We start from the raw sequence: 24,298 nt of genomic DNA on the forward strand, positions 1-24,298 counted from the left end.
TTTTTTTTTTTTTTTTTTTTTTTGAGACGGAGTTTCGCTCTTTTTGCCCAGGCTGGAGTGCAATGGCGCCATCTCAGCTCACCCCAACCTCCGCCTCCCGGGTTCAAGCGATTCTCCTGCCTCAGCCTCTCGAGTAGCTGGGATTACAGGCATGCGCCACCATGCCTGGCTAATTTTTTTTGTATTTTTAGTAGAGACGGGGTTTCTCTATCTTGATCAGGCTGGTCTTGAACTCCTGACCTCAGGCGATCCACCCGCCTCGGCCTCCCAAAGTGCTGGGATTACAGGCATGAGCCACCGTGCCTGGCACAGCTTTTTTTTTCAAATCAAGAAGTTCTCCTAAAAGAGAGGAGACTTACGACACAATATGAGCTAATGAATAAGTTGTGGGAAGAAATGGAGGTCTAGGGCAAACCTAGAGTTAAGTGGTGCTTGTTTTCCTCTGTCCAGGGACCCACACTGTCTTCTAAGTTCTTTTTCTTGCTTCCGCTTTCCCCAGGTGCGATTTGGTCAACAAAAGCGATACCAAGATTGGTTCCAGCGCCAGTACCTGTCAACTCCAGATAGTCAGTCTCTGCGCTGTGACCTCATTCGCTACATCTGTGGGGTAGTCCACCCTTCTAATGAAGTACTGAGTTCAGATATCTTGCCCCGGTGGGCCATCATTGGTTGGCTCCTGACAACGTGCACGGTGAGGGCAAAAGATACTGGGTGGTGAAGGGTGCCTCCTCCATGGTTTTCCCATATTTCCATTCTTCTTCCTGACTCCAGGGCCACTTGACCCCTAAGGGCCCTTCTTTCACTCTGGTCCTCCAGAGTATCTCAGCCTTCTGCCTCACTTCCCTTTGTGTCTCTAGAAATTTACTTACACTCATTATTTTCCATCTGGGTTTGAGATTGAACAGGTTCATCTCCCCCATTACTGCCAACCCCCAAAAGCCTGGGTTTCTGGAGCATCCCAGCCTTTTTCATTTTTGCTTCCAGAAACCATATACAGCTATTCCTCTTAACTGTTTCTTTCTCAGATTCAGAGCTTGCATTCTTTAGACCCTCACCGCCATGCCTTTTTGGCTTCAGCTTTGTCTACTTCCCTTCTGTAAATGCAGCAAGTCTGCAGTGGAGGCATTTCCTTCCAAGTGTTTTCCTCTCTGTGCCTAGGGTGGGAAACTATCCATTCTCTGGCATCTGGCTGCTCCCTGACCTCTTCCAACAGGGCTCCTCCTCCCCCGTTTGACTAGGTCCTTGGAATGTGCTGATTCAGATATGACAACAGGCTCTTCCTGGAGAGGTGGGGGTCTCTTCTTCAGGAATGTGCCTGGAGAGCCCAGCAAGGGCAGCCGAGGGGTGCTGGTCTGACTGTTGCCTCAGCTCAGGGGTGATGAGTGAACTTCTGAGTCCAAGCATTCTCCCTTACGGAAATCAGAGATATGAACTGCTGGCTTTATTAAGAACCCAGGCCTGCTGAGCACGGTGGCTCACGCCTGTAATCCCAGCACTTTGGGAGGTTGAGGCGGGCAGATTGTTGAGCTCAGGAGTTTGAGACCAGCCTGGGCAACATGGCAAGACCCCCGTCTCTACAAAAAAATACAAAAATTAGCCAGGTGTGGTGGTGTGCACCTGTAGTCCCAGGCTGAGGTGAAAGGACCGCTTGAACCTGGGAGGTGGAGGTTGCAGTGAGCTGAGATCCTGCCACTGCACTCCAGCCTGGGTGACAGAGTCAGACCCTGTCTCAACAACAAAAAGAAAAGAACCCAGGCCTGGCCAGGCATGGTGACTCACGCCTGTAATCCCAACACTTTGGGAGGCTGAGGCGGGAGGATCACTTGAGCCTAGGAGTTCAAGACCAGCCTGGGCAACATGGCAAAACCCATCTCCACCAAAATAAAACAAAAAGCCAGGCATGGTGGTGTGCTCCTGTAGTCCCAGATACCCGGGAGGCTGAGGTTGGGAGGATCACCCGAGCCTAACAGGTCAAGGCTGCAGTGAGCCGTGATCATGCCACTGCGCTCCAGCCTGGGTGACATGGCAGGACCCTCATCTCTACAAAAAAATACAAAAATGAGCCAGGTGAGGTGGTGCGTGCCTATAGTCCCAGGCTGAGGTGAGGATCTCTTGAGCCTGGGCGGTGGAGGTTGCAGTGAGCTGAGATCGTGCCACTGCACTACAGCTTGGGCAACAGAGCAAGACCTTGTCTGGAAAAAAAAAGGTTAGGGGGTACCTGGCCCAATCCCTGTCCTCTTGGTTAAGACCACAGAGTATTCACCCATACATAACACAAGGCAGGTGAGCGTTCCACCTGTTTCACTAGGAACTGAATTTCATAGATGGAACAGCCAAGTGGGCCTTGGACTCTGTCTTGGGACTCTGAAATGGAGGGAGGTGATTGATGAAACTAGCCCTCTGTTTCTCTCCTCTCTTTTCCAGTCAAATGTCGCTGCCTCCAATGCCAAACTGGCTTTGTTTTACGACTGGCTGTTCTTTAGTCCAGACAAGGATAGCATTATGAACATAGGTATGTGACCAAGACCAGGCGGCTCCACTTCCCCACCACCCTAAGCCCCACTGCCTTGTCTTAGTGATAGCAGTCATAAATCTCAGGGCACCATGGAGTAGAGGCAGCTTATCTGGGAGCAGCTCTGTTGTTCTTCATCAGTTTTCCCTTGACCTAGAAAGAATTGCTTTGATAAGGCTAAGCCATCACCGTACCTCCTCCCCGCAGCCTGGGCAAAAGAAAAGGCTGTACCATGTCCTGCTTTTCCTCTCCTATTACTTCCCTTCTCCAAGCTGAATGCTGGGAACAAGAAGGGAAATGAGGACTACAAGCTGTTTCGGGGGCTGTCAGCTCTTGGGTCTGCTCAGTGGGAATGGGGGGAATAGACATAGCACTTCCCAGAGCCATTCATGTATATTGACATGCCATTTTATGGAGACAGAAACAGGCTGACTTTAGCCTGGCGTGGTGGCGCGCACCTGTAATTCCAGCTGCTGGGGAGGTTGAGGCACGAGATTCGCTTGAACCTGGGAGGCGGAGGCTTCAGTGAGCCGAGATTGTACCACTGCACTCCAGCCTGGGTGACAGAGCAAGACTCTGTCTCAAAAAAAAAAAAAAAAAAAAGAAAAAAAAAAAAAGAAAAAAAAGAGACTGACTGATGTGAGGGGCTCTTTAATTTCACATCCTCCAGAACCAGCCATCCTGGTTATGCACCACTCCATGAAGCCCCACCCAGCCATCACTGCCACACTCTTGGACTTCATGTGCCGCGTAAGTGTTAGAGCTCTCTTTTCTCCCCATGCCTGGATGAGCAGAATTAAGTGTATCTCCCCGATCTCCCAGTGCATGCATCTTCTCAGTATGCCTTGACTGAGAGCAGAAGTGGTCATAGGTCCTATCCCCCAAGTTAATAAATGCTTCCCTTCCATATTCCACTGTCTGCAGTTGCATCTTCCATTTTCTGTGGGGTTGCTCAATCACAGGGATGGTGACTTAAGGTAGAATCTAGTTTCCTTGGGGAGCAGCCAGGTCCAGTAAGAATTTCTCATTGAGTGGCCTGGAATGGTCAGGAAGTCCAGTTCTCTCTGCAGCCATTCTCCCCAGTGTCTCCTGATCAAAACCAAAGCAGCTTTTCAGATCTAATTCAGCAGAACTCTCTGGATGGAGTCCTGTGCTCATTTTTCCCCTCCTTCTTCCCTTCCAGATCATTCCCAACTTCTATCCACCATTGGAAGGCCACGTGCGGCAGGGTGTCTTTTCCTCTCTCAACCACATTGTGGAGAAGCGAGTCTTGGCGTAAGGAATTTGGTGGGGGAAGGAGGTTGTTTTCCCATTTTTCATTAGGTCCAGGCATATCCAAATGTTGCCATAGCACTGCTGGCCCTTTTCTCTGACAGGTGTAAAAAGTATTGGCTCTACCTCAGACTGCTGGGCATATGTCTTCCTGGCTCTTAGAGGAATTTCTCTACTGCCATCGTATTACAAAGGTCTTCAAATGCCTTCATCTTCCCTGTTGACCCCCTTCAGGGATCTGAGTATGGTCCAGTTATAATGATTGGGCTTAGACCTATCTCAGCTCCATGTTGAGTTAGCAATGAGAAGCTCTGGCCGAACACAGTGACTCACGCCTGTAATCCCAGTAGTTTGGGAGGCCAAGGCAGGCAGATCACCTGAGGTTAGGAATTTGAGACCTGCCTGGCCAACATGGTGAAACCCCGTGTCTACTAAAAATACAAAAATTAGCCAGGTGTTGGCCGGGCGCGGTGGCTCAAGCCTGTAATCCCAGCACTTTGGGAGGCCGAGACGGGTGGATCACGAGGTCAGGAGATCGAGACCATCCTGGCTAACATGGTGAAACCCCGTCTCTACTAAAAAATACAAAAAACTAGCCGGGCGTGGTGGCGGGTGCCTGTAGTCCCAGCTACTTGGGAGGCTGAGGCAGGAGAATGGTGTGAACCCGGGAGGCGGAGCTTGCAGTGAGCTGAGATCCGGCCATTGCACTCCAGCCCGGGCGGCAGAGCGAGACTCCGTCTCAAAAAAAAAAAAAAAAAAAAATTAGCCAGGTGTGATGGCGCACACCTGTAATCCCAGCTACTTGGGAGGCTGAGGCACAAGAATTGCTTGAACCCGGGAGGTGGAGGTTGCAGTGAGCCGAGATTGTGCCACTGTGCTCCAGCCTAGGTGACAAGAGTGACACTCTGTCTCAAAAAAAAAAAAAAAAAAAGAGAGAAGCTCTGATATTGACCTTCATCATGTTCCCCATTTAGACACCTGGCTCCCCTGTTTGACAACCCTAAGTTGGATAAGGAGCTGCGGGCAATGCTGAGGGAGAAGTTTCCTGAGTTCTGCAGCTCACCCTCCCCACCTGTGGAAGGTATGAGGTCCTCCCATTCCATCACCTGTGTCAAAAGAGGGGCAAGACAACAAGGCTTTCAGGCCAGAGCCCTTTTCAGGATGTTCACGGTTCTCCACTTCCGTGACGCTGTCCATCACAGGTTTTCCTTCTTCAGTTTATCTTTTTTATTCATTTTTGTGTTGTCTGTCTTGATTCTCTTGCTTCATCTAATCTTATTTGACGTGCTCTCATCTTTCTTGCTCTCTTAACTCTTGTTTTTTCTCCTAGTAACTCCTGCTCAGTAGTTAGAAGGCTTTCATGTAATATTTACAATATTTATCTCACTTTAACTTGCCCATTTTTTCTCTCTTCCCAGCTCTAGGTCCTGGCCTCTGATGACAGTATGTCATGTTGGGCCTCAAACCTTGCTCAGAATTCAACTGCCATCTCCTTACCACACATACACACTTTGTTTTGGGATAAGGGTCTAAGCCAAGTAGTATCTTCCAACTTGGTTTTAAATTAAAGAGCACTTGGAGGCTAAGCATGGTGGCTTATGCCTCTAATCCCAGCACTTTGGGAGGCCGAGGCGGGCGGATCACTTGAGGTCAGGAATTCAAGACCAACCTAGCCAACATCATGAAACTCCGTCTCTATTAAAATACAAAAAAAATTTGTATTTGGTGGGCACGTGTAGTCTCAGCTACTCAGAAGGCTGAGGCATGAGAATTGTGTGAACCTGGGAGGCGGAGGTTGCAGTGAGCCGAGATGGCGCCACTGCACTCCAGCCCAGGCGACAAGAGTGAGACTAGCACTTGGGACTGTCCCTGGTCTTATTCTAATTACCAATCCTAACGAGCTGAGCATAGAGGAGTCATGTCCTGTGTTGCTCTTATTCCTGGCAACATCCCTCTGCAGGTCATGGAGGGTTATGAGGACAAGATGTTTGTCAAGAGGTTTGTCCTTCCAGGGTCAGAATTCCATTTAGATCATAAACACCTTATTCTCTCACTTGCCCTCCATTCTCCCTTCCTAGAAGCATGAGGCATGTTAGAGGACCCACGAGGCCATCATATGCCTTATCTTTTTTTACTCCCAAGTCAAAATTGAGGAGCCAGTTTCCATGGAGATGGACAACCATATGTCGGATAAGGATGAGAGTTGCTATGACAATGCAGAGGCAGCCTTCAGTGACGATGAAGAGGATCTCAACAGCAAAGGTGAGGGTATCAGCAAGGGCTAGTTCAGGGTTATGCTGGCCCTGAGAGGACCAGTTCCCAGAAGCAGCCTCTCTGCACTCTTCCTGTCACCCTTATTCCTGTGAGTTAAAGTTTTGTTCACAGGGTGTCTGGATGAGACTCCAGAGTGCAGAGCCCTGCACTTAACACTCAAGGCAGGAAGGAAAAAAGAAGTGGTTCCTGCCCTTGTTTGCTTGTAAGAGCTAGCACATGTGCACATTCAGGGAGATGCTTCAGGCACTCACACAGCATTGAGGAAACAGGTGCACACTTAGGGCATGTGAGGAAGGGGATAAGTGGTTGAGGGGACTGTCTCTGTTGCTGGCATCTGGGCAAACTGACTTCTTTCCCAAATCACTCCCTTTAGGAAAGAAGAGAGAGTTTCGCTTCCACCCTATCAAGGAGACAGTTGTGGAGGAGCCAGTTGATATCACCCCTTACCTTGACCAGTTGGATGAGTCCCTGAGGGACAAAGTACTCCAGCTACAGAAGGGGAGGTGGGTACAGACCCTGTTCTCAACCTCAAGAGGTCCAGCCGCAGGCTCTCCACCTGGTGCTTAATGGGTACAGCAGGAGATGGGGGTTGGAGGCAAACATGATAGGAGTGTGTGGAGAGGCAGCTGAAGCTTCATGAGGGAGTTCTGCAGTTTACGTTGGGAGTACAAGCTGGGAGTGGGGCAGCCTCGTTCCCTAACACCTTGAGTTCCCACTGCAGATTCTTGGGAGAAGAGCCTCTGAGAACCAAAGCAGGGTTGGTGGGGATTTTCCTTTTCTTTAGGCCTCTGCCCAGACAGCACCAATTCTGCCCTAAAGCCTTCCCATCCAAGCTGGGATTTTACACAGAGCTCCTTTGTTTTGTCTCTGTGCATGTGAGTGTGCTTGTGCACTGTTCTGGGTGTGTGTCCTGCCCTCTGCTATCATTTATGTCCCTGGGATTTCCTCTCATTTCTGTCCTGCAGTGATACGGAGGCCCAGTGTGAGGTCATGCAGGAAATTGTGGACCAGGTCCTGGAGGTGAGGAGGAACCCAACCCCTTAGGGAGGAAGCAGCCTAGCCTGCTTAGCTTACACATCTCCCAGGGAAGCCAACTCACTTTTTCCCTCCCCTAGATGAGTCCCTCTTATAGTGGGGAGGGGAGCTTGCTGATCCTGGAGGTGGAAGCAGATGAGTTCCAAGACTGGGATAGTGGGGGCAGCGGGGCGTGGGTGTAGGTAGTGATTCTCTCTCCCTTGTCTCATCACTCAGGAAGACTTTGACTCGGAGCAGCTGTCTGTCCTTGCTTCCTGCCTACAGGAGCTCTTCAAGGCCCACTTTCGAGGGGAGGTCTTGCCCGAGGAGATTACTGAGGAGTAAGGCTCATCTTCCCTCACTCCTGAGCCTCAGGAGCCAGAGGCTGCTCTCACAGCCTGAGTCCAAGAGACCCCTTACTGTAGACTGGAGAAAAATCTATTCACTTGGTGTTTTTATTCTCACATGTACCAACTCATTTAAACAAGGGCTTATTTTTACCTGCTGAACACCGTGTGTACTGGGGAGGTGGACTAACATCCCCTCCTCATGCTTCCAGCCCTTGCTGCTGGGCCAAGTAACTCTAATCTGCTGAATCAGGTGTGATTGGACACTGGCCTGGAGCCTGTCTCTGAAGGGCGAGAGCGTGGTCCCATGTTAGGAACCTGTTTTCTCTGTTACCAAGCCTACAGAACAGCAGGAAGTTTGCCTTTTGGGTAGGGAAGGAGCAGGCTGGCATTTAGCCTCTAGCTGGTCCTCCATATCTGCCCATAGCTCACCTCACCCCCTCACATGGACTCTCAAATATAACCCTCTTCTTGTAGGTCCCTGGAGGAGTCTGTAGGAAAGCCTCTGTACCTAATATTTAGGTAAGCATGCAGCTATAGGAGATACTGTTCTGCCCTCCGTCCTCCCTGACAGCACACACATGTGCTTCTGTCCTGGGGTAATGGGACTCCCTTTCCAGGGAGGAGGACATATGCTGTGGGCACAGACAGCCCATGCCACCTGAGAAACTCCACGGGAGAGTCTGCCCTGGGTAAAGCTCTGTTCCTCTCCTCCCATGCCCTACTCCAGGAACCTATGTCAGATGCAGGAAGACAACAGCAGCTTCTCTCTGCTTCTAGACCTTCTCTCTGAGCTGTATCAGAAGCAGCCCAAGATTGGCTACCACCTGCTGTACTACCTGAGGGCCAGGTGGGTATGGTCCCCATGTTTCAAATGGTGTCAGGACACATCCTGAAGAGCCTCTCTTCTGCCCACTGGCTCCCCCACCCTGGACTGTCATCACCAGGGCCTTGTGGGTTTGTTTGGTTGGATTGGTTTGTTTTTAAGAGACAGCATCTCACTCTGTCACCTGATCATAGCTCACTGCAGCTTCAAACTCCTGGGCTCAAGCCATCCTCCCACTTCAGCATCCTTAGTAGCTGGGACTACACAGCCTTGCACTACCATGCCTGGCTAATTTTTTAAAATTTTTTTGTAGAGACAGGGTCTCACTTTGTTGCCCAGGATGGTCTCAAACTCCTGGGCTTGAGTGATCCTCCTGCTTCAGCCTCCTGAGGAGCTGGGATTACATCCAGGCATGCACCACCATGCCCAGTTATTGGTTTTGGGGGTTTTTTTCCCCCCCTCTCAGTAAGGCTTGTGTGCTCCTAAGGCTTTTTTTTTTAACTTAAATTTTTATTTATTTATTTTTTGAGACAGGGTCTCACTCAGTCACCTAGGCTGGCGTGCGATCTCAGCTCACTACAACTTCTGCTTCCCAGGCTCCAGCGATTCTCCTGCCTCAGCCTCCTGAATAGCTGGGACTACAGGCGTAAGCCACCAACCCTCGGCTGATTTTTGTATTTTTGTACAGATATGGTTTTGCCTGTTGCCCAGGCTGGTCTTAAACTCTTGGGCTCAAGTGATTTGCCTACCTTGGCCTCTCAGAGTTCTGGGATTACAGTCATGAGCCACTCCACCCGGCCTTAAGGTTTTTTTTTCTTAATAGCTTTTTTGAGATATAATTCAAAAACCATAAAATTTGAAAATTTAAAATTTATTCTCAAGTGTACAATTCAATTTTTTTTTTTTTTTTGAGACAGAGTTTCGCTCTTGTCTCCCAGGCTGGAGTGCAGTGGCACAACCTTGGCTCATTGCAATCTCCTCTTCCTGGGTTTAAGCAATTCTCCTGCCTCAGCCTCCCAAGTAGCGGGGACTACAGGCATAAACCACCATACCCGGCTAATTTTTTTTTTTTTTATTTAGTAGAGACAGGGTTTCACCATGTTGGTCAGGCTCCTGACCTCAGGTGATCCACTCGCCTTGGCCTCCCAAGGTGCTGGGATTGCAGGTGTGAGCCACTGTGCCCGACCTCAATAATTTTTTAGTGTATTCACAAAGTTATACAACTATCACTACTATCTAATTTAGAAAGAACATTTTTATCACCCCAAAAAGAAACCTCATACCCATTAGCAATCACTTTGCCATTCTGCCCTTCACCCAGCTCCTGGCAACCACTGATCTGCTTTCTGCCTCTATAGATTATTTTGGACATTTCAGATAAATGGAATCATACAGTATGTGATCTTTTGTGACTTGCTTTGTTTTTTTTTTGTTTTTTTTTTTGTTTTTTGAGACGGAGTCTCACTCCGTCGCCCAGGCTGGAGTGCAGTGGCGCGATCTCGGCTCACTGCAAGCTCCGCCTCCCGGGTTCACGCCATTCTCCTGCCTCAGCTTCCCAAGTAGCTGGGACTACAGGCGCCTGCCACCACGCCCGGCTAGTTTTTTTTTGTTTTTGTTTTTTTTGTATTTTTAGTAGAGACGGGGTTTCACCATGTTAGCCAGGATGGTCTCGATCTCCTGACCTCATGATCTGGCCACCTCAGCCTCCCAAAGTGCTGGGATTACAGGCGTGAGCCACCGCGCCTGGCTGGTGACTTGCTTTTTTCACCTAGTATAATGTTTTCTAGGTTCATCTATGTTGTAACATGTATCGTTTCTTCATTCCTTTTTTGTTTGTTTGTTTGTTTGTTTTGAGATGGATTCTTGCTCTGTCACCTAGGCTGGAGTGCAGTGGTATGATCACAGCTCACTGCAACCTCTGCCTCCTGGGTTCAAGCAATTCTCCTGCCTCAGCCTCCCTAGTAGCTGGGACTACAGGTACACGCCACCACATCCAGTTAATTTTTGTATTTTTTGTAGAAATGGGGTTTCACTGTGTTGGCCAGGCTGGTTTCAAACTCCTGACCTCAGGTGATCCGCCCACCTCGGCCTCTCAAAGTGCTGGGATTACAGGCATGAACCACGGGCCCAGCCATTTGTATATTTTCTTTGGAGAAAAAAATTTTCCCATTTTTAATTGAGTTATTGAGTTATTTGTCTTTTTATTATTGACATTTAAGATTTTTTTTTTTTTTTTTTTTTTTGAGGCAGAGTCTTGCTCTGTTGCCCAGACTGGAGTGCAGTGGCGTGAGCTCCACTCACTGCAACCTCCGCATACTAGGTTCCAGTGATTCTCCTGCCTCAGCCTCCCAAATAGCTGAGATTACAGGAGCGCACCGCCACGCCCGGCTGGTTTTTTTGTGTGTCTTTTTATTAGAGACGGGGTTTCACCATGTTGGCCAGGCTGGTTGGCCAGGCTGGTCTTGAACTCCTGACCTCAGGTGATCCACCCTCCCCTGCCTCCCAAAGCACTGGGATTACAGGCATGAGCCACCATACCCGGCCAACTTTTAAGAATCTTTTTAAGATTTTGTTGCATACCAAAAGAGTTCTTTATATATTCTGGATACAAGTCTCAGACATGATGATTTGCAAGTATTTTTTCTTCCATTCTGTAAGTTTTAACTTTTTTGATAGCACTTTTGAACAAAAGTGCTAACTCTTTATGAAGTTAAATTTGTCTATTTTTTTCTTTTACCACTTGTGTTTTTGTTGTCATGAAGATTTACTCCTGTTTCTCTTCTACAAGTTGTGTGGCTTTAATTCTTACGTTTAGGCCTACAAGCCATTTTGAGCTAAGTGTGTATATGCTGTGAGGTGTCATTGCCCTCATGGTTAGAGCCCAGAAAGCAAGAGAAAAAGCCTTCTCCAGCCTGACCTGAGCCCTCCCTCTTCTGTTCCTGACTCTCATCAGTCAGTAGCTTTACTCACTGACCATGGTTGGAGCCCTCTGAGTTCTGGGGAAGGATGGAGAGAAAGAAGAGTATCCTCTGGTTCCCATGAGTTATCAAGCCCCTGCGGGAGGCAGTTGGGAGGGACATGAGGCAGATCAGCACAGGGCATCTGGAGCCAGCGAAGCAGTTTTAGAGCGGGAGCCTGCTTCAGTGATGCTTGAAGGTGGGCACTGGGGTCAGGCTACTGGCTCAGGCCCAGCTGGTCTTGCAGCAAAGCCGCCGCAGGGAAGATGAACCTGTACGAGTCATTTGCCCAGGCTACCCAGCTGGGCGATCTACACACCTGCCTGATGATGGACATGAAGGCCTGCCAGGAGGATGATGTGCGGCTCCTGTGCCACCTCACGCCCTCCATCTACACAGAGGTTAGTGCCTACCTCCGTATCTGTGCCAGGCGGCTCACAGGAACACACTTCAGTGAACACTCTGAGCACACACAACCCTGAACCCTCTTTTGTTCATCCTCACTAACCTAGGTGGGCCATTGCTTCCCACAATCACAGCTGTCCCCTCCTTCCACTTCTCTTTATTAGTGGTTGAAACATTTCTAGAACTCCCTGAATTCCTATACTTCAGTGTAACTGATGTGCTCTGGGGTCTGGGCCTATATACTTGGCTTCTCATATTGGGTCCCATCATCTGGACCTAGGACAGGTCCCACAAACCAGATCCATGTTCATATCAACATGGACAGATCCACATCAGCAGGCCCTCTTGTCCTCTGATGGCTCACCCTTGCTTGGATTCTCTCTGATAGTTCCTGATGACCGGGGCTTCTGTAGTGGAGACTCACTTTCATTTCCCCTGGTTCACTCACGCTCTAGGAACTGGGACATAACAGGTATCAGCCCTTTCTCCTCTTGGTAGAAGTTCCCAGGAAGAGGGAAATGAGGATCCAGGGCATGACAGGAGGAACTGTGATCTCGGCCGAGTACTGGAGGGAGGAGGGGTGCAGATGCTGGACACAGGGTACTTCCCTCCCCCTGCTCCCCCTTCTCTAGATGGGGCCCTGCCTACCCCACATACCTCCAGACATACTCTTTTCACCACCTCTTTGGCCAAAGGTCAGCACAGGTTGGACTTCTTTGCTGCCAAGGATGCAAATATTTATTCTACCGCTGCTCCCACACAGAATCAGGCATCATGGCCAGTCCTCTCAGCTCTGGCTTTATCTCTAGTAGTTCCCCATTCCTTTCTGTACACACACTGTGGGAACTATCAGAGAAAACCCACACCCCTGATGGTGTGCACACATAAATAACAGCACTTGGGGTCTTCAAGTTCTCGAAGTCTTCCAGCATCATAGCTGTTAGATCTCTGTTTAGCGGTTTATTTTAGGGCCTGTGTCTGGCTGACCCAGTCACACCTTGAGATGTAATAAGGAAGGAGAGTGGGTTATGGGATGAAAGCTGAGGAGCCCACCCAGGACTCTTCCCCTCTCTTTTTCCATTTAGTTTCCAGATGAAACCTTGAGGAGCGGAGAGCTGCTGAACATGATCGTGGCTGTTATTGACTCTGCACAGGTAAACATTGAGCTCTGACCTCCCCAGAAAGGTCTGGGAGGCAGCATTAGGGGAATAGGGCCTCTGCTCTCCCTCCAGGCCTGCAGACAGGGAGCCCATGCTCCCTCCTGGCTACAGTGATGTGCACTTTCAGCCACGGGGCCTGGGAAGGAAAAGTAGAGCCCAAGCAAGGCAGGCTGAGGTTAGGCCAATCCTGCCTGGAGTTCCCCTTATCCTCCATATTTTTTGGGCACTCCTGTTCCACAGCAAAACCTGAGGGGGTTGTGGTTTTAGCTCTCAACTGGTCTTTCCTTTGACTCGGAATGAAAATGGTCAGACCATTTCTATTTGACCTTTTCACCATGCGTAGGTCCCCAAGAGGCTGTAGCTTTGCTCAGGTCCTTCTCAGGCCTGTACTGGGATCCCATTTCTCCTCCTCTCCACTTAGTTCCCATTCATAAAAGAGGAAGCTTAGCACCCAAGAATCCTCCTTCTTTTGTCTTTACCCTGCCCAACCTACATCTAGAGCCCAGCCTCTCAGGGTCCTTTCCTTCTCAGGCTCAGACCAAGGCTGTAACTACTTTTGCCCAAAATAGTCCTAAGATTCCCACTCAGGCCTGTGGCTACTTTATCAGCCCCTTCATCCTTCAGAGATGGCAGCATTCGTTGTGTGCCATCTCCTTCCCATTCCTTTAAACTGGGCTTTCACTTCTTCTAATTTTTTTTCCCCCTTATGAGCCCTCCTGCGTCCCCCTCCATATAGCTTCCTGGCCCCTTTCAGAGCTGATGGGTTCTGCCTCCTTCCTCCACCTCCTTAGCTCCAGGAGCTGGTCTGCCACGTGATGATGGGTAACCTGGTTATGTTTCGAAAAGACTCAGTTCTCAACATACTCAGTAAGTGATCAAACCTTTAGGTACCTGGGAGAGGAGAGGAGGGCAGGGTGTCAGTCCTGTGTATTTTACACTATCTGGAAAGCTGGTTCTGGGGCTGGGAAGTTAAGGGGACAGAACTGTACTCCACCCTGGTGTGGTCTGGGGCAGTGTCTTTCTGGATCTGTCCTACCTCTGTAACATCCCTGCTTGGAGTGCTGGTTGGTAGTCAGTGGATTGGGGGTGTGTGTGTGTGTGTGTGTGTGTGTGTGTGTGTGTGCTTGAGAGAGATGTTTCTTTTGTCTCTTCCAGTTCAGAGCCTAGACTGGGAGACCTTTGAGCAGTATTGTGCCTGGCAGCTCTTTCTGGCCCACAATATTCCCCTGGAGACCATAATCCCCATCCTGCAGCACCTCAAATACAAGGGTAAGTAGGTTTGTGGGTAGGGAGCACATCAGACATGACACTTCCTATACAGCTAGGGCAAGGCTGAGGCTTAGGCTTCTAGGATGAGCCCAGATCCATTGTCCTCCTTCCCACCAAAGTGCACAAGGGCAGGCTCCCTGTCAGCCACTTTTGTTCTTTAGATGAGTCCTGTGGGTCCACCATGAGCCAGGCTCTGGGCTGGGGCTCAGGCGGCTCAGGGACTGATAGGAGTGGGGTAGGGGATTCTTCCTGGCTCCTCATCAAAGACTATCCTTATTCCCTCCAGTGGCTGTTGGGGGATGAGAGAGGTCCCCAGATTCCATCCTGGAATCATACCTTCCCCTGAACAGCCTCTGCCCTTCCCTCACAGAGCACCCAGAGGCCCTGTCCTGCCTACTGCTTCAACTCCGAAGAGAAAAGTGAGTTCCACTTCTGGGGCTCTTTAGCCCTCAGTTTTAACATCCCAAGAGCTGCTGTGGTGTAAAGGGCTTCTGTCCTGCTCCTTATTGCCATATTTTTTCCTGTCGTTAACATCTGCTTATTCTGCCCTTCCCCCAACGTGACTTACAAATGAGCAGCTCCCCTGGGATCTGGGCTTCCTCTCGACTTTACCCCCCTGCCCACCAGGAGCTGCCCTCGGAGGTGGGGAGGTGGGGACCGGACATCCCTGTTTCCTGCTGCCACAGCAGTTCTAATCCCTGGTGGCTCCTGCTCCCCGCCCCCACCCCCGCCCCCGCCACCCCATGCTCCTGCGGCCACTGCACAGCTAATCCAAGAGGAGGGAGGGTCAGGGTAGAGGGGTCACACACCATCCTCTCCCTCACCCTGTGCAGAGCAGAGCCAGCTGGACCCCATTGTGCCTTGATAGGGTGGGGCAGAGAGGGAGAGGGTGGCAGCCCCCTCTTCCCGCAAAGCCGCTTTAGCAACATCCCCCGATAAATGGGGCAGCAGCTGTGTATCTTGTCCTTCCTACCTTTCTGTCTTCCTTCCACCCTTTCTGCTCCCTTGCCTGAGAGACTAGAAATGGTACAGAGTATCCTAGAGGAAGAGGGAAGCTTGGAGGCTGTGTGGGGCTGTGGCTTCACAACCCTCTCCTCCCCTCTTCCTCCAGCTGGAAGCCAGGTTGGCCCACAGCTCTAGCAGGGTAGGGGTAGGGGAGCATCTGCATGTCACCTGCTTGTGCTTCTGCCTCCCAGGCCCACTCCCTGACTGTTCTAGGGGAGGAAGAGGAGAACTGAGGGTTCTCCTTCCCAACACACACACGCACACACTTTCTTCTACTACAGCAAGTGAAGAATCTCACTTCTCCTCTCCTGGCTTCCACAGAGGATGAAACCAGGCATTCCTTGGCCTAAGGAGAAGAGGGAGAGGGATGTGAGAGTAGTGGGTGGGTAGGGAGGCCGGGGTTTGGGAAATCAGTGGGAGAGACCCAGCATGCCCTGTGGCCACTGTGCAAGCAGCACCCAGTGCCCCCTTCCTCCCCCAGGCCCAGTGAGGAGATGGTGAAGATGGTGCTGAGCCGGCCCTGCCATCCTGACGACCAGTTCACCACCAGCATCCTGCGGCACTGGTGCATGAAACATGACGAGCTGCTGGCCGAGCACATCAAGTCCCTGCTCATCAAGAACAACAGCCTGCCTCGCAAGAGACAGAGGTGGGACACAGTCCCTGTCTACCCTCCAGGCCATGGTCTGCAGTGACTGCTGCCCGGTGGTGGTGGGGGCTGGTGCTGTCCCAGCCTGGTTTGTGGGCGACATCTAGTGGTCCGAAGCCACATGGCATGCGAGACCACTGTGGCCCCTTCTCCCCATCTTCCAGTGCCCCTGTGGCCAGGATCCCCTGCTCTAGGCACACCTTTCTCACCTGACCCCAGCTCTCCCAGCCTGCCTGTCCTGCTCCCCATGTAGGCTGCCTCTGTCGTAAGGGGGCCCTGGCGGGTGGAGGGTGTCTTGCACTCTGGAACCCTCCCGCACTCAGACTCTGGCTCTGGTGATTCCTGCACAGCCTGAGGAGCTCTAGCAGCAAGCTGGCCCAGCTGACTCTGGAGCAGATCCTGGAGCACTTGGACAACCTGCGGCTCAACCTGACCAACACCAAGCAGAACTGTATGCCTTCCACCCTCGGCGTCCAGTGTAGACAGTGCTGCCCTGGCCCAGACTATGCCTGGAGCCAGGCTGGGGGCAGGGGCAGGACACTCGGGGCCACAACCCACACTGGGGATAAAACAACCTTTGGGTGCTGTTTAATAAGCTCCCAGACATCTGATTGTTTTTCCTTCCCTGCTCTCCCTTTTCTTCCTCTAGTTTTTAGCCAGACCCCAATTCTCCAGGCGCTGCAGCATGTCCAGGCGAGCTGTGACGAAGCCCACAAGATGAAGTGAGGCTCCTGCCACTTTGGGCCTTGGAAAGTAGTAGGGGAAAAGCCTAAGGGAGAGGAAGCCTGCTAGGGACATAAACGTAATGGCCAGCAAGACCTTAGGGTCCAGGGTTGAAGAAAAAGAGGCCTAGGCCTGGGGGCAGAGAAGAGGATGGGAGGTGCCGTAGGAGCAGTAGGCTCCCGCTCAGAGCTCCTGCTCCTTTTCCTTAGGTTCAGTGATCTCTTCTCCCTGGCGGAGGAATATGAGGACTCTTCCACCAAGCCACCCAAGAGCCGGCGGAAAGCAGCTCTGTCCAGCCCTCGAAGTCGTAAGAATGCCACACAGCCCCCCAATGCTGAAGAAGAGTCAGGCTCCAGCAGTGCTTCGGTGAGAGCCCAGCCAGTGCACAGGGGGAAAAGGAGCACTGGGTGCAGGTGGAGTCGGCACCAGCAGCTGCCCAGGCTGGTAACTTCCCATTTCCCCTCCCATCTCTTCCAGGAGGAGGAAGACACGAAACCAAAGCCTACCAAGCGGAAACGAAAAGGGTCCTCTGCAGTGGGCTCTGACAGTGACTGAGGCCCTGCATTCCCCATCCCAACCCCAGCTGGATTGCTTTCTCCTCCTTGGTGATTCAAAGGTTAATAGAGGCTGGGGAGATTGCAGGGGAAACACCCTTGCCGCATCCCCAAGCTACCCCGGTGGAAGGAGGAGCTTTCTCCTCTGGCTGAGTTTGAGAAGCTGCCATGCAGCCCCTAGCCCCTTCCCTCCTGGGGCCTCCAGCCCCTCACACTGCTGTTCCCAGTGATATTTGGGATCTGACTGAAGCCAGAGGCTCTGTAAAATCAGGCCATAGTGGAAGTCCTCAGCCCCCAGGCCCCTTCCCCAGTCTCCTCCCCCAGTCTCCCAAGGAGCCATTGCAACAAAGAAGGGAAATGACAAAGGGGCAGCTGGCCAGAGAAGCTGGGATAAGAGCAGAGACTCAGTGTGTGGGTGTCCCTTCCCGCTTCCCCCTTCGGGTCTTGGTTTGTTCTGAAGGGGTGTTTTATAGTCACTATCCACATGCCAGTGTGAAATGGGCATCTGTGACGTGGTCAGGGTGTCCATTCCTAATCATGGGGCAGATGCCGCAAGCATTCAGAAAGGAGTCTGAAAGGGTGGCCACAGCCCCATGTGGTGTGCCCTGGAGGCTTAGGTTGGCCTGAGGTTGGCACCTCAAGCTACACCAGAGTCCAGGGAGTCCCAGAGGCAAGTTTCACAGAACTGTCAAATGATCCCATTTCCTTGAATCTGGGTTTTTTGGTTTTTTTGTTTGTTTGTTTTTGGCAGAGATAATCGTGTCTTAAAAGTTGTTTTTAAATGACAATAAAACAAGCCAGAATGTCTTTTGTGCTGGAGTGTCTGCTGGCGTTTGCCCCGTGCATGTATAGCTTGGTCTTGATTTGATTGGCATCGCTACTTGTAACCTCAGAACAACCCCCTTTCCCTTCCTGTTCTGCCCCCACTTTTGCCTAGAGCAGAAGGGACTTGGCTTTGGCCCCTACCCATCCTTCCTGCTACCACTGGAGGTGGGAGCCAGGCGCTGACCTATCTATGCAGAACCATCCCCTGTAGGATGAGGCCTGTCCTTTCTCATTTCTCAAGAAATGAGGCTTCCAAAAGGTCTGTCATCTTCCAGTTGAAGTCTGTGTGCCTACCAACAACTGCCGGAGGACTCCCTGCTTGACGGGAGGGATACTCCAGCTTGGTCTCCAGGGACAACTGTATCTGGAGATGAAGTTCGGATACCAGGGAGGGATAGAGATGCTGTTCCTTCCACAGTCTGGCCACTTTGCTGGGCCATGTGAACCAGCAGAGGAGAGTTCTTTGGCTATGCTATTGTTCCCCCGCTGTCCAGGGAGAATGGAGGCGGACTGAGGAGTGAAGTTTGGGTGAACTGCACAGAGCTGCTCCTCTTCACCCTGAAAATTTGTCTTTTTACAGAATCCAGGTTCTCCCCTCTCTCATCACTGCTGTTCCTTCCTTTGAAAGTCTAAACCACCAGAGGCCTTTTTCCTTCCTCTCTCCTTCCCCAGTTTCCTCTGCCCCAATTAAAACCAGAATGGAGAGCATTTGCTGACTGGCCCCAATTATTGTACCCTTGCCCAAAGGGAGGGGCCTCTGTCGTGGCCCCTCAGAAATCTGGCAGTCTGGGTTTCCACCTTTCCCCTATTTTAACTCTCAGCCCCCACCCATCCCCTGGGGTTGCGGCTGGCAGGAGGGGATGGGGCCTGCCTATCCTGCTGGGACTTGCAGAACCAAATGGGCCAGGGGCCAAGTTCTTCATTCTTTTGGGAGAGAGCAATGGTACCTTCCCTTCACGGGAAAATGAGAAACATTGAGGGGAAGATGGACTGCGATCCAAAAGCCCTGGCTGTCAGGCCTGGACTCTAGAGCTTAGCCAGATGCCTAAACCGCCCAAGCCGAGAAAGAACTTAGAAGACAGACATAACCCTGGGATTGAGGGAAGGCGCGAGCACCGCCCCGACCTGGTAGGGAGCAGTCCGGGAGGGAGCGCGCCTAGGGCGGAGCGTAGGCTGTGGGGAGGGCTGGGAGTCTGGGGCCGCCCCACACCCGCACTCCTCCCGGGTTTCTGCTCTCCGCCCGTGGGGAGTGGTGGGGGCTTGGGTGGGAAGGGGCGTGTGCCAGCGCAGGCGCGCTCACGGGAAGGAGAGGTCTCAGCTAGAACGAGAGGCCCTAGGTTTTCGGGAGGGAGGAACAGGGATGTTTGCTAGCGGCTGGAACCAGACGGTGCCGACGGAAGAAGCGGGCTCCATGGCTGCCCTCCTGCTGCTGCCCCTGCTGCTGTTGCTACCGCTGCTGCTGCTGAAGCTACACCTCTGGCCGCAATTGCGCTGGCTCCCGGCGGACTTGGCCTTCGCGCTGCGCGCCCTGCGCTGCAAAAGGGCTCTTCGAGCTCGCGCCCTGGCCGCGGCTGCCGCCGACCCGGAAAGTCCCGAGGGGGGCTGCAGCCTGGCCTGGCGCCTCGCGGAACTAGCCCGGCAGCGCCCCGCGCACACCTTTCTCATTCACGGCTCGCGGCGCTTTAGCTACTCGGAGGCGGAGCGCGAGAGTAACAGGGCTGCACGCGCCTTCCTACGTGCGCTAGGCTGGGACGGGGGACCCGGCGGCAGCGACAGTGGCGCGGGGAGCGCTGGAGAAGGCGAGCGAGCGGCGCCGGGCGCCGGAGATGCAGCGGCCGGAAGCGGCGCGGGGCTTGCTGGAGGGAACGGTGCGGCCAGAGGTGGAGGAGCCGCCGCCCTTCTGGCACCTGGAACAACCGTGGCCCTGCTCCTTCCCGCCGGCCCAGAGTTTCTGTGGCTCTGGTTCGGGCTGGCCAAGGCCGGCCTGCGCACGGCCTTTGTGCCCACCGCCCTGCGCCGGGGCCCCCTGCTGCACTGCCTCCGCAGCTGCGGCGCGCGCGCGCTGGTACTGGCGCCAGGTAAGGCTGGAGCGCCGAACTAACCAAGGCGCGGCCAGCCACAGAAGGGGGCGTGTCGGGGACCGCAGAAGGGCTTGGATTCATCCCTGGGCCTGGGAAGAAGCCGACTATCCCTTGGGGTTCGAAAGTGAGTGGAGCTAGGAGTCTCCGAGTTTGCAAAGGGATGAGACTGAATCTTTGGTGCCCCAAGTATCCCCAAGGAGTCGAGTTCCAGGCCTCAGACCCAAGATGGAATGTCCATACCCTTCACCCTCACCCAAGAGTAGTGTGGGCTGGGATGGGGAGGGGACATGGGTCATAGGCTCTTCTAGGTAGAGCCAGGGCCCCGGCGCTGTGCTTTCCCACCCTTCCAGAGTTTCTGGAGTCCCTGGAGCCGGACCTGCCCGCCCTGAGAGGCATGGGGCTTCACCTGTGGGCTGCAGGCCCAGGAACCCACCCTGCTGGAATTAGCGATTTGCTGGCTGAAGTGTCCGCTGAAGTGGATGGGCCAGTGCCAGGATACCTCTCTTCCCCCCAGAGCATAACAGACACGTGCCTGTACATCTTTACCTCTGGCACCACGGGTGAGAGCCGGGCACCATACTTAGCTCCCCGAAACTAAGGCAGAGGAAGGCAGGGTTCTGGGAACAGAGACTGGGACCTCCTCAGCGCCCAGACCACTCCTTCAAAGCCCCCAGACAGGATGCTGGTTTCATTGGCACTTCCTTTTTCTCTTCATCATTTCACTCCCCAGTCCCTTCACCTCCTACTGATTTCTCCACCTCCCCCAGACCACCCAGATTTCCAGGACAGCCTGGTCTCCATCCTCAGCTTCCGTCCTGCGTCCACCTCTTTCTGTGGGAAACCCAGTGGGGGTGCAAACAGATAGGTAGAGCTTGGAGTCCACCCTTCCCCTGATCGCCCCACAACTGCCACCCCACAGGCCTCCCCAAGGCTGCTCGGATCAGTCATCTGAAGATCCTGCAATGCCAGGGCTTCTACCAGCTGTGTGGTGTCCACCAGGAAGATGTGATCTACCTCGCCCTCCCACTCTACCATATGTCCGGCTCCCTGCTGGGCGTTGTGGGCTGCTTGGGCATTGGTCAGTCTCCCCAACCCCACCTTCATTAATTCATCCAGCAGACATTTATTAAGCACCTACTGTGGTGTGAGTCCTCCAGGGTAGATAATCTAGAGGACGGATGGGGCAGAGCCCTACTCACCAGGAGCTCTACAATGGCAATGTTACCTGCCTAGACCTACAGACTGAGGAACGGGGCAGGGGGGGCCATATAGCCACATAACTCCAGGCTGCAGGATCAAAGACAGGGAAGGACTGTCAGTCCAGGAACAGGCAAATAGAGAAGAGGGAGAGAGAGACAAGGAGGTGAGAGTGTGGAGGATGGGATCTTTGGGGCTGGGAAGTAGGGAAAGGGCATTCACCTCTTCCAAGGCTGGGGACAGGGGCCGGGGGAGGGGAAAGAGGGCCAGCACAGCTTCCTGACGGTGTGACTCCCACAGTGGGCCCTTCCCAGGGAATGACTACAGTGAAGGCTGGGGTCTGGAAAGAGGGGCTCGGGCTCCCCACTCTGCTCCTAATCTTACCTGCTTCCTTCTTCCCCACTTCCCACTTCTGGCAGGGGCCACAGTGGTGCTGAAGTCCAAGTTCTCGGCTGGTCAGTTCTGGGAAGATTGCCAGCAGCACGGGGTGACCGTGTTCCAGTACATTGGGGAGTTGTGTCGATACCTTGTCAACCAGCCACTGGTGCGTGGGCATAGATCCTGGGCAGAGCTGCTGACACAGGGCTAGCTCACGGGGAACAGGACAGTTGACAGGAGACACTGAGACAGGGAGTTGGAGGGAGAAGCAGCAAGAAGGAAATCGCAGTGTAAGATAAGGAGCCGGAGATGGCCTAGGCCATCTGACGCTTACAGCCTCTGAAGGAGGTCACAGTGGTGGGGGGTTCTGGTGAATGGAGAACAGGAATTCACTGCGGGGAGCGGGCATCTTGGTGCTGAAGCCCCGGCCCCTCTCCCACTCATCTCAGAGCAAGGCAGAACACGGCCATAAGGTCCGGCTGGCAGTGGGCAGCGGGCTGCGCCCAGACACCTGGGAGCGTTTTGTGCGGCGCTTTGGGCCCCTGCAGGTGCTGGAGACATATGGACTGACAGAGGGCAACGTGGCCACCATCAACTACACAGGACAGCAGGGCGCTGTGGGGCGTGCTTCCTGGCTTTACAAGGTGAGGGGCAGAGAGGAAACAGAACCCTTGGAACAGCAGAGGGCTGGCAGGAGAGGGGGCTCATGTGACTTCAATGGTTCAGTACCCGGGTCTCGCTTTCCCCAGCATATCTTCCCCTTCTCCTTGATTCGCTATGATGTCACCATTGGAGAGCCGATTCGGGACCCCCGGGGGCACTGTGTGGCCACATCTCCAGGTTGGTGGTGTTCTGGTGGGGTGGGCGAGGTGCTGACGCTGGCACAGGAGGACTGGAATTGGAGACGGGTGGATGGGGGCAGGAGGCTCTGGGAAAGGTGACAGCACTCCTGACCCTGGTGACTCTGCCAGGTGAGCCAGGGCTGCTGGTGGCCCCGGTAAGCCAGCAGTCCCCATTCCTGGGCTACGCTGGCGGGCCAGAGCTGGCCCAGGGGAAGTTGCTAAAGGATGTCTTCCGGCCTGGGGATGTTTTCTTCAACACTGGGGACCTGCTGGTCTGCGATGACCAAGGTTTTCTCCGCTTCCATGATCGTACTGGAGACACCTTCAGGTATCTGTCCATAACTGGTTCTTCATCCTGGACATCTGATCTCTGTGATCCAAAGCTTCTGAACCTCAACTCCCTGATCTGCCACCTCAACCCGGGTCCTCAGCTAACCTCTCATTCTCAGATCTCACCATCTCATCCCTGTGACAGTCTGGCACGCTGACCTCTGACCTCATCTCCCCACCAAGCCCATGAGGCCCTGACCCCTGACTCCCAGTTTCAGATCTCTGCTCTCTGACAGGTGGAAGGGGGAGAATGTGGCCACAACTGAGGTGGCAGAGGTCTTTGAGGCCCTGGATTTTCTTCAGGAGGTGAACGTCTATGGAGTCACTGTGCCAGGTGCCTAGGCATGGAAGGTGGGGGAGGCACCCAGCCACCACCCCGAATTGGTAATACTTGGGCGCAGGGAGCACGAGGCCTTCATGGTGGTCAGCCATGGAGGGGCTTACTCTGTCTCCCACACCCATCAGGGCATGAAGGCAGGGCTGGAATGGCGGCCCTGGTCCTGCGTCCCCCCCACTCTTTGGACCTTATGCAGCTCTACACCCACGTGTCTGAGAACTTGCCACCTTATGCCCGGCCCCGATTCCTCAGGCTCCAGGTAACCAGCCACTCCCCCCGCAGCCCCTCACCCCATATATCCTCACTCCACATATCCACCCCATGTATCAACTTTGGGAGTTTGATGGCTCCCAAACTCTACAAAGGGGCCCCCAACGTAATACACTCCACGAAGAGAAAAACCACGGAGACATACGCCCTTCACCCCACTTCTTTCCTTATCCCTGCCTTCTTCTGGCCTGGCTCTTTCTCCTCCCTGTCACCTCCTCCCCTAAACTTTGACCTCGCACATCCCTTTCCCCAGACGTGCTCCTTAACAAAATTCAGGCAACTCCCCTGAACCAGCTGGGCAGAGTCCCCTTCCCTCCAACTCCTCTGACCCTTCCTCCTGTCCCCAGGAGTCTTTGGCCACCACAGAGACCTTCAAACAGCAGAAAGTGCGGATGGCAGAGGAGGGCTTCGACCCCAGCACCCTGTCCGACCCACTGTACGTTCTGGACCAGGCTGCAGGTGCCTACCTGCCCCTCACACCTACCCGGTACAGCGCCCTCCTGGCAGGGGACCTTCGAATCTGAGACCTTCCACACCTGAGGCACCTGAGAGGACTCTGTGGGGTGGGGGCCATTGCAGGGGTGCTGGGCTGTCAGGGACCTTTGCTATACCAGAACTGCGGTCACTATTTTGTAATAAATGTGGCTACAGCAGATCCAGCTGTCTTTCTGACCTACAGTATGTGTCTATCTCTCTGTGGAACTGCTTTTTCCTCGAGAGTTTTCTCCTGGCGTGGAGCCACAGGCCACACGTTCCTGCCCTGACTGGCTGTGGGCCAGAGTCCCATATCTGGACCTTGGTGTTTTCCTCTCAGGAGATCCTGTGTGACCCTTGTCCTTGGAGAACCTCTGGTTACTGATGTTTGTCTGTGTTCCTGTGTAGCTCACTCCAGTTTTACTCTTCGAGTGCCAGGCTCCCACTGCTCTGTCTTGGGAACTGGAGGACCCGAGGGGTTGGCTCAAAGGGCAGAGGTGGACAGAGGCACACAGAAACGCTGCCCCCCACAGCCAGCCCAAACTGCTCCCCGAGAATCAGGTAGGCTGGGCCTGAGGAAGAGTCTTAACCAGTCCA

General features: G+C 53.2%; 2 protein-coding genes across 4 annotated transcripts in view; both read left to right on the forward strand.

Annotated features, from left to right (window-relative positions):
* The window catches only part of INTS3 (integrator complex subunit 3), a 49,816-nt gene extending 31,316 nt beyond the window's left edge, over window positions 1–18,500 (forward strand). The window contains exons 11-31 of one of the 2 annotated variants that reach the window (XM_025380761.1): window positions 500–691; window positions 2,425–2,512; window positions 3,183–3,262; window positions 3,696–3,787; window positions 4,759–4,865; window positions 5,927–6,046; window positions 6,432–6,561; window positions 7,024–7,078; window positions 7,310–7,413; window positions 7,897–7,941; window positions 8,150–8,269; window positions 11,450–11,603; window positions 12,693–12,761; window positions 13,559–13,634; window positions 13,923–14,036; window positions 14,407–14,455; window positions 15,523–15,690; window positions 16,041–16,141; window positions 16,340–16,412; window positions 16,623–16,779; window positions 16,891–18,500. In XM_025380761.1, coding sequence (XP_025236546.1) covers window positions 500–691; window positions 2,425–2,512; window positions 3,183–3,262; window positions 3,696–3,787; window positions 4,759–4,865; window positions 5,927–6,046; window positions 6,432–6,561; window positions 7,024–7,078; window positions 7,310–7,413; window positions 7,897–7,941; window positions 8,150–8,269; window positions 11,450–11,603; window positions 12,693–12,761; window positions 13,559–13,634; window positions 13,923–14,036; window positions 14,407–14,455; window positions 15,523–15,690; window positions 16,041–16,141; window positions 16,340–16,412; window positions 16,623–16,779; window positions 16,891–16,968 — 2,172 coding nt within the window. In that variant the 3' untranslated portion in view covers window positions 16,969–18,500. Of the gene's footprint in view, window positions 1–499; window positions 692–2,424; window positions 2,513–3,182; window positions 3,263–3,695; window positions 3,788–4,758; window positions 4,866–5,926; window positions 6,047–6,431; window positions 6,562–7,023; window positions 7,079–7,309; window positions 7,414–7,896; window positions 7,942–8,149; window positions 8,270–11,449; window positions 11,604–12,692; window positions 12,762–13,558; window positions 13,635–13,922; window positions 14,037–14,406; window positions 14,456–15,522; window positions 15,691–16,040; window positions 16,413–16,622; window positions 16,780–16,890 lie in introns of both variants that reach the window. The other variant, XM_025380767.1, reaches the window with a different exon arrangement.
* Window positions 18,501–18,582: 82 nt separating this feature from the next.
* Window positions 18,583–23,908, forward strand: SLC27A3 (solute carrier family 27 member 3). Of its 2 annotated transcripts, none has more exons than XM_025380777.1 (10): window positions 18,583–19,870; window positions 20,224–20,433; window positions 20,793–20,951; window positions 21,490–21,614; window positions 21,898–22,092; window positions 22,198–22,288; window positions 22,420–22,618; window positions 22,857–22,954; window positions 23,086–23,216; window positions 23,575–23,908. In XM_025380777.1, the coding sequence occupies exons 1-10, from the start codon at window positions 19,153–19,155 to the stop codon at window positions 23,749–23,751; spliced, it is 2,103 nt and encodes a 700-aa protein (XP_025236562.1). In that variant the 5' UTR covers window positions 18,583–19,152; the 3' UTR covers window positions 23,752–23,908. The 2 variants fall into 2 exon arrangements, with proteins under 2 accessions (XP_025236562.1, XP_025236569.1); XM_025380784.1 differs by having other exon boundaries at window positions 23,680–23,908.
* Window positions 23,909–24,298: the final 390 nt, after the last annotated feature.

The sequence above is a fragment of the Theropithecus gelada genome, chromosome 1, assembly GCF_003255815.1.
Source record: "Theropithecus gelada isolate Dixy chromosome 1, Tgel_1.0, whole genome shotgun sequence".
NCBI classification, from domain to species: Eukaryota; Metazoa; Chordata; class Mammalia; order Primates; family Cercopithecidae; genus Theropithecus; species Theropithecus gelada.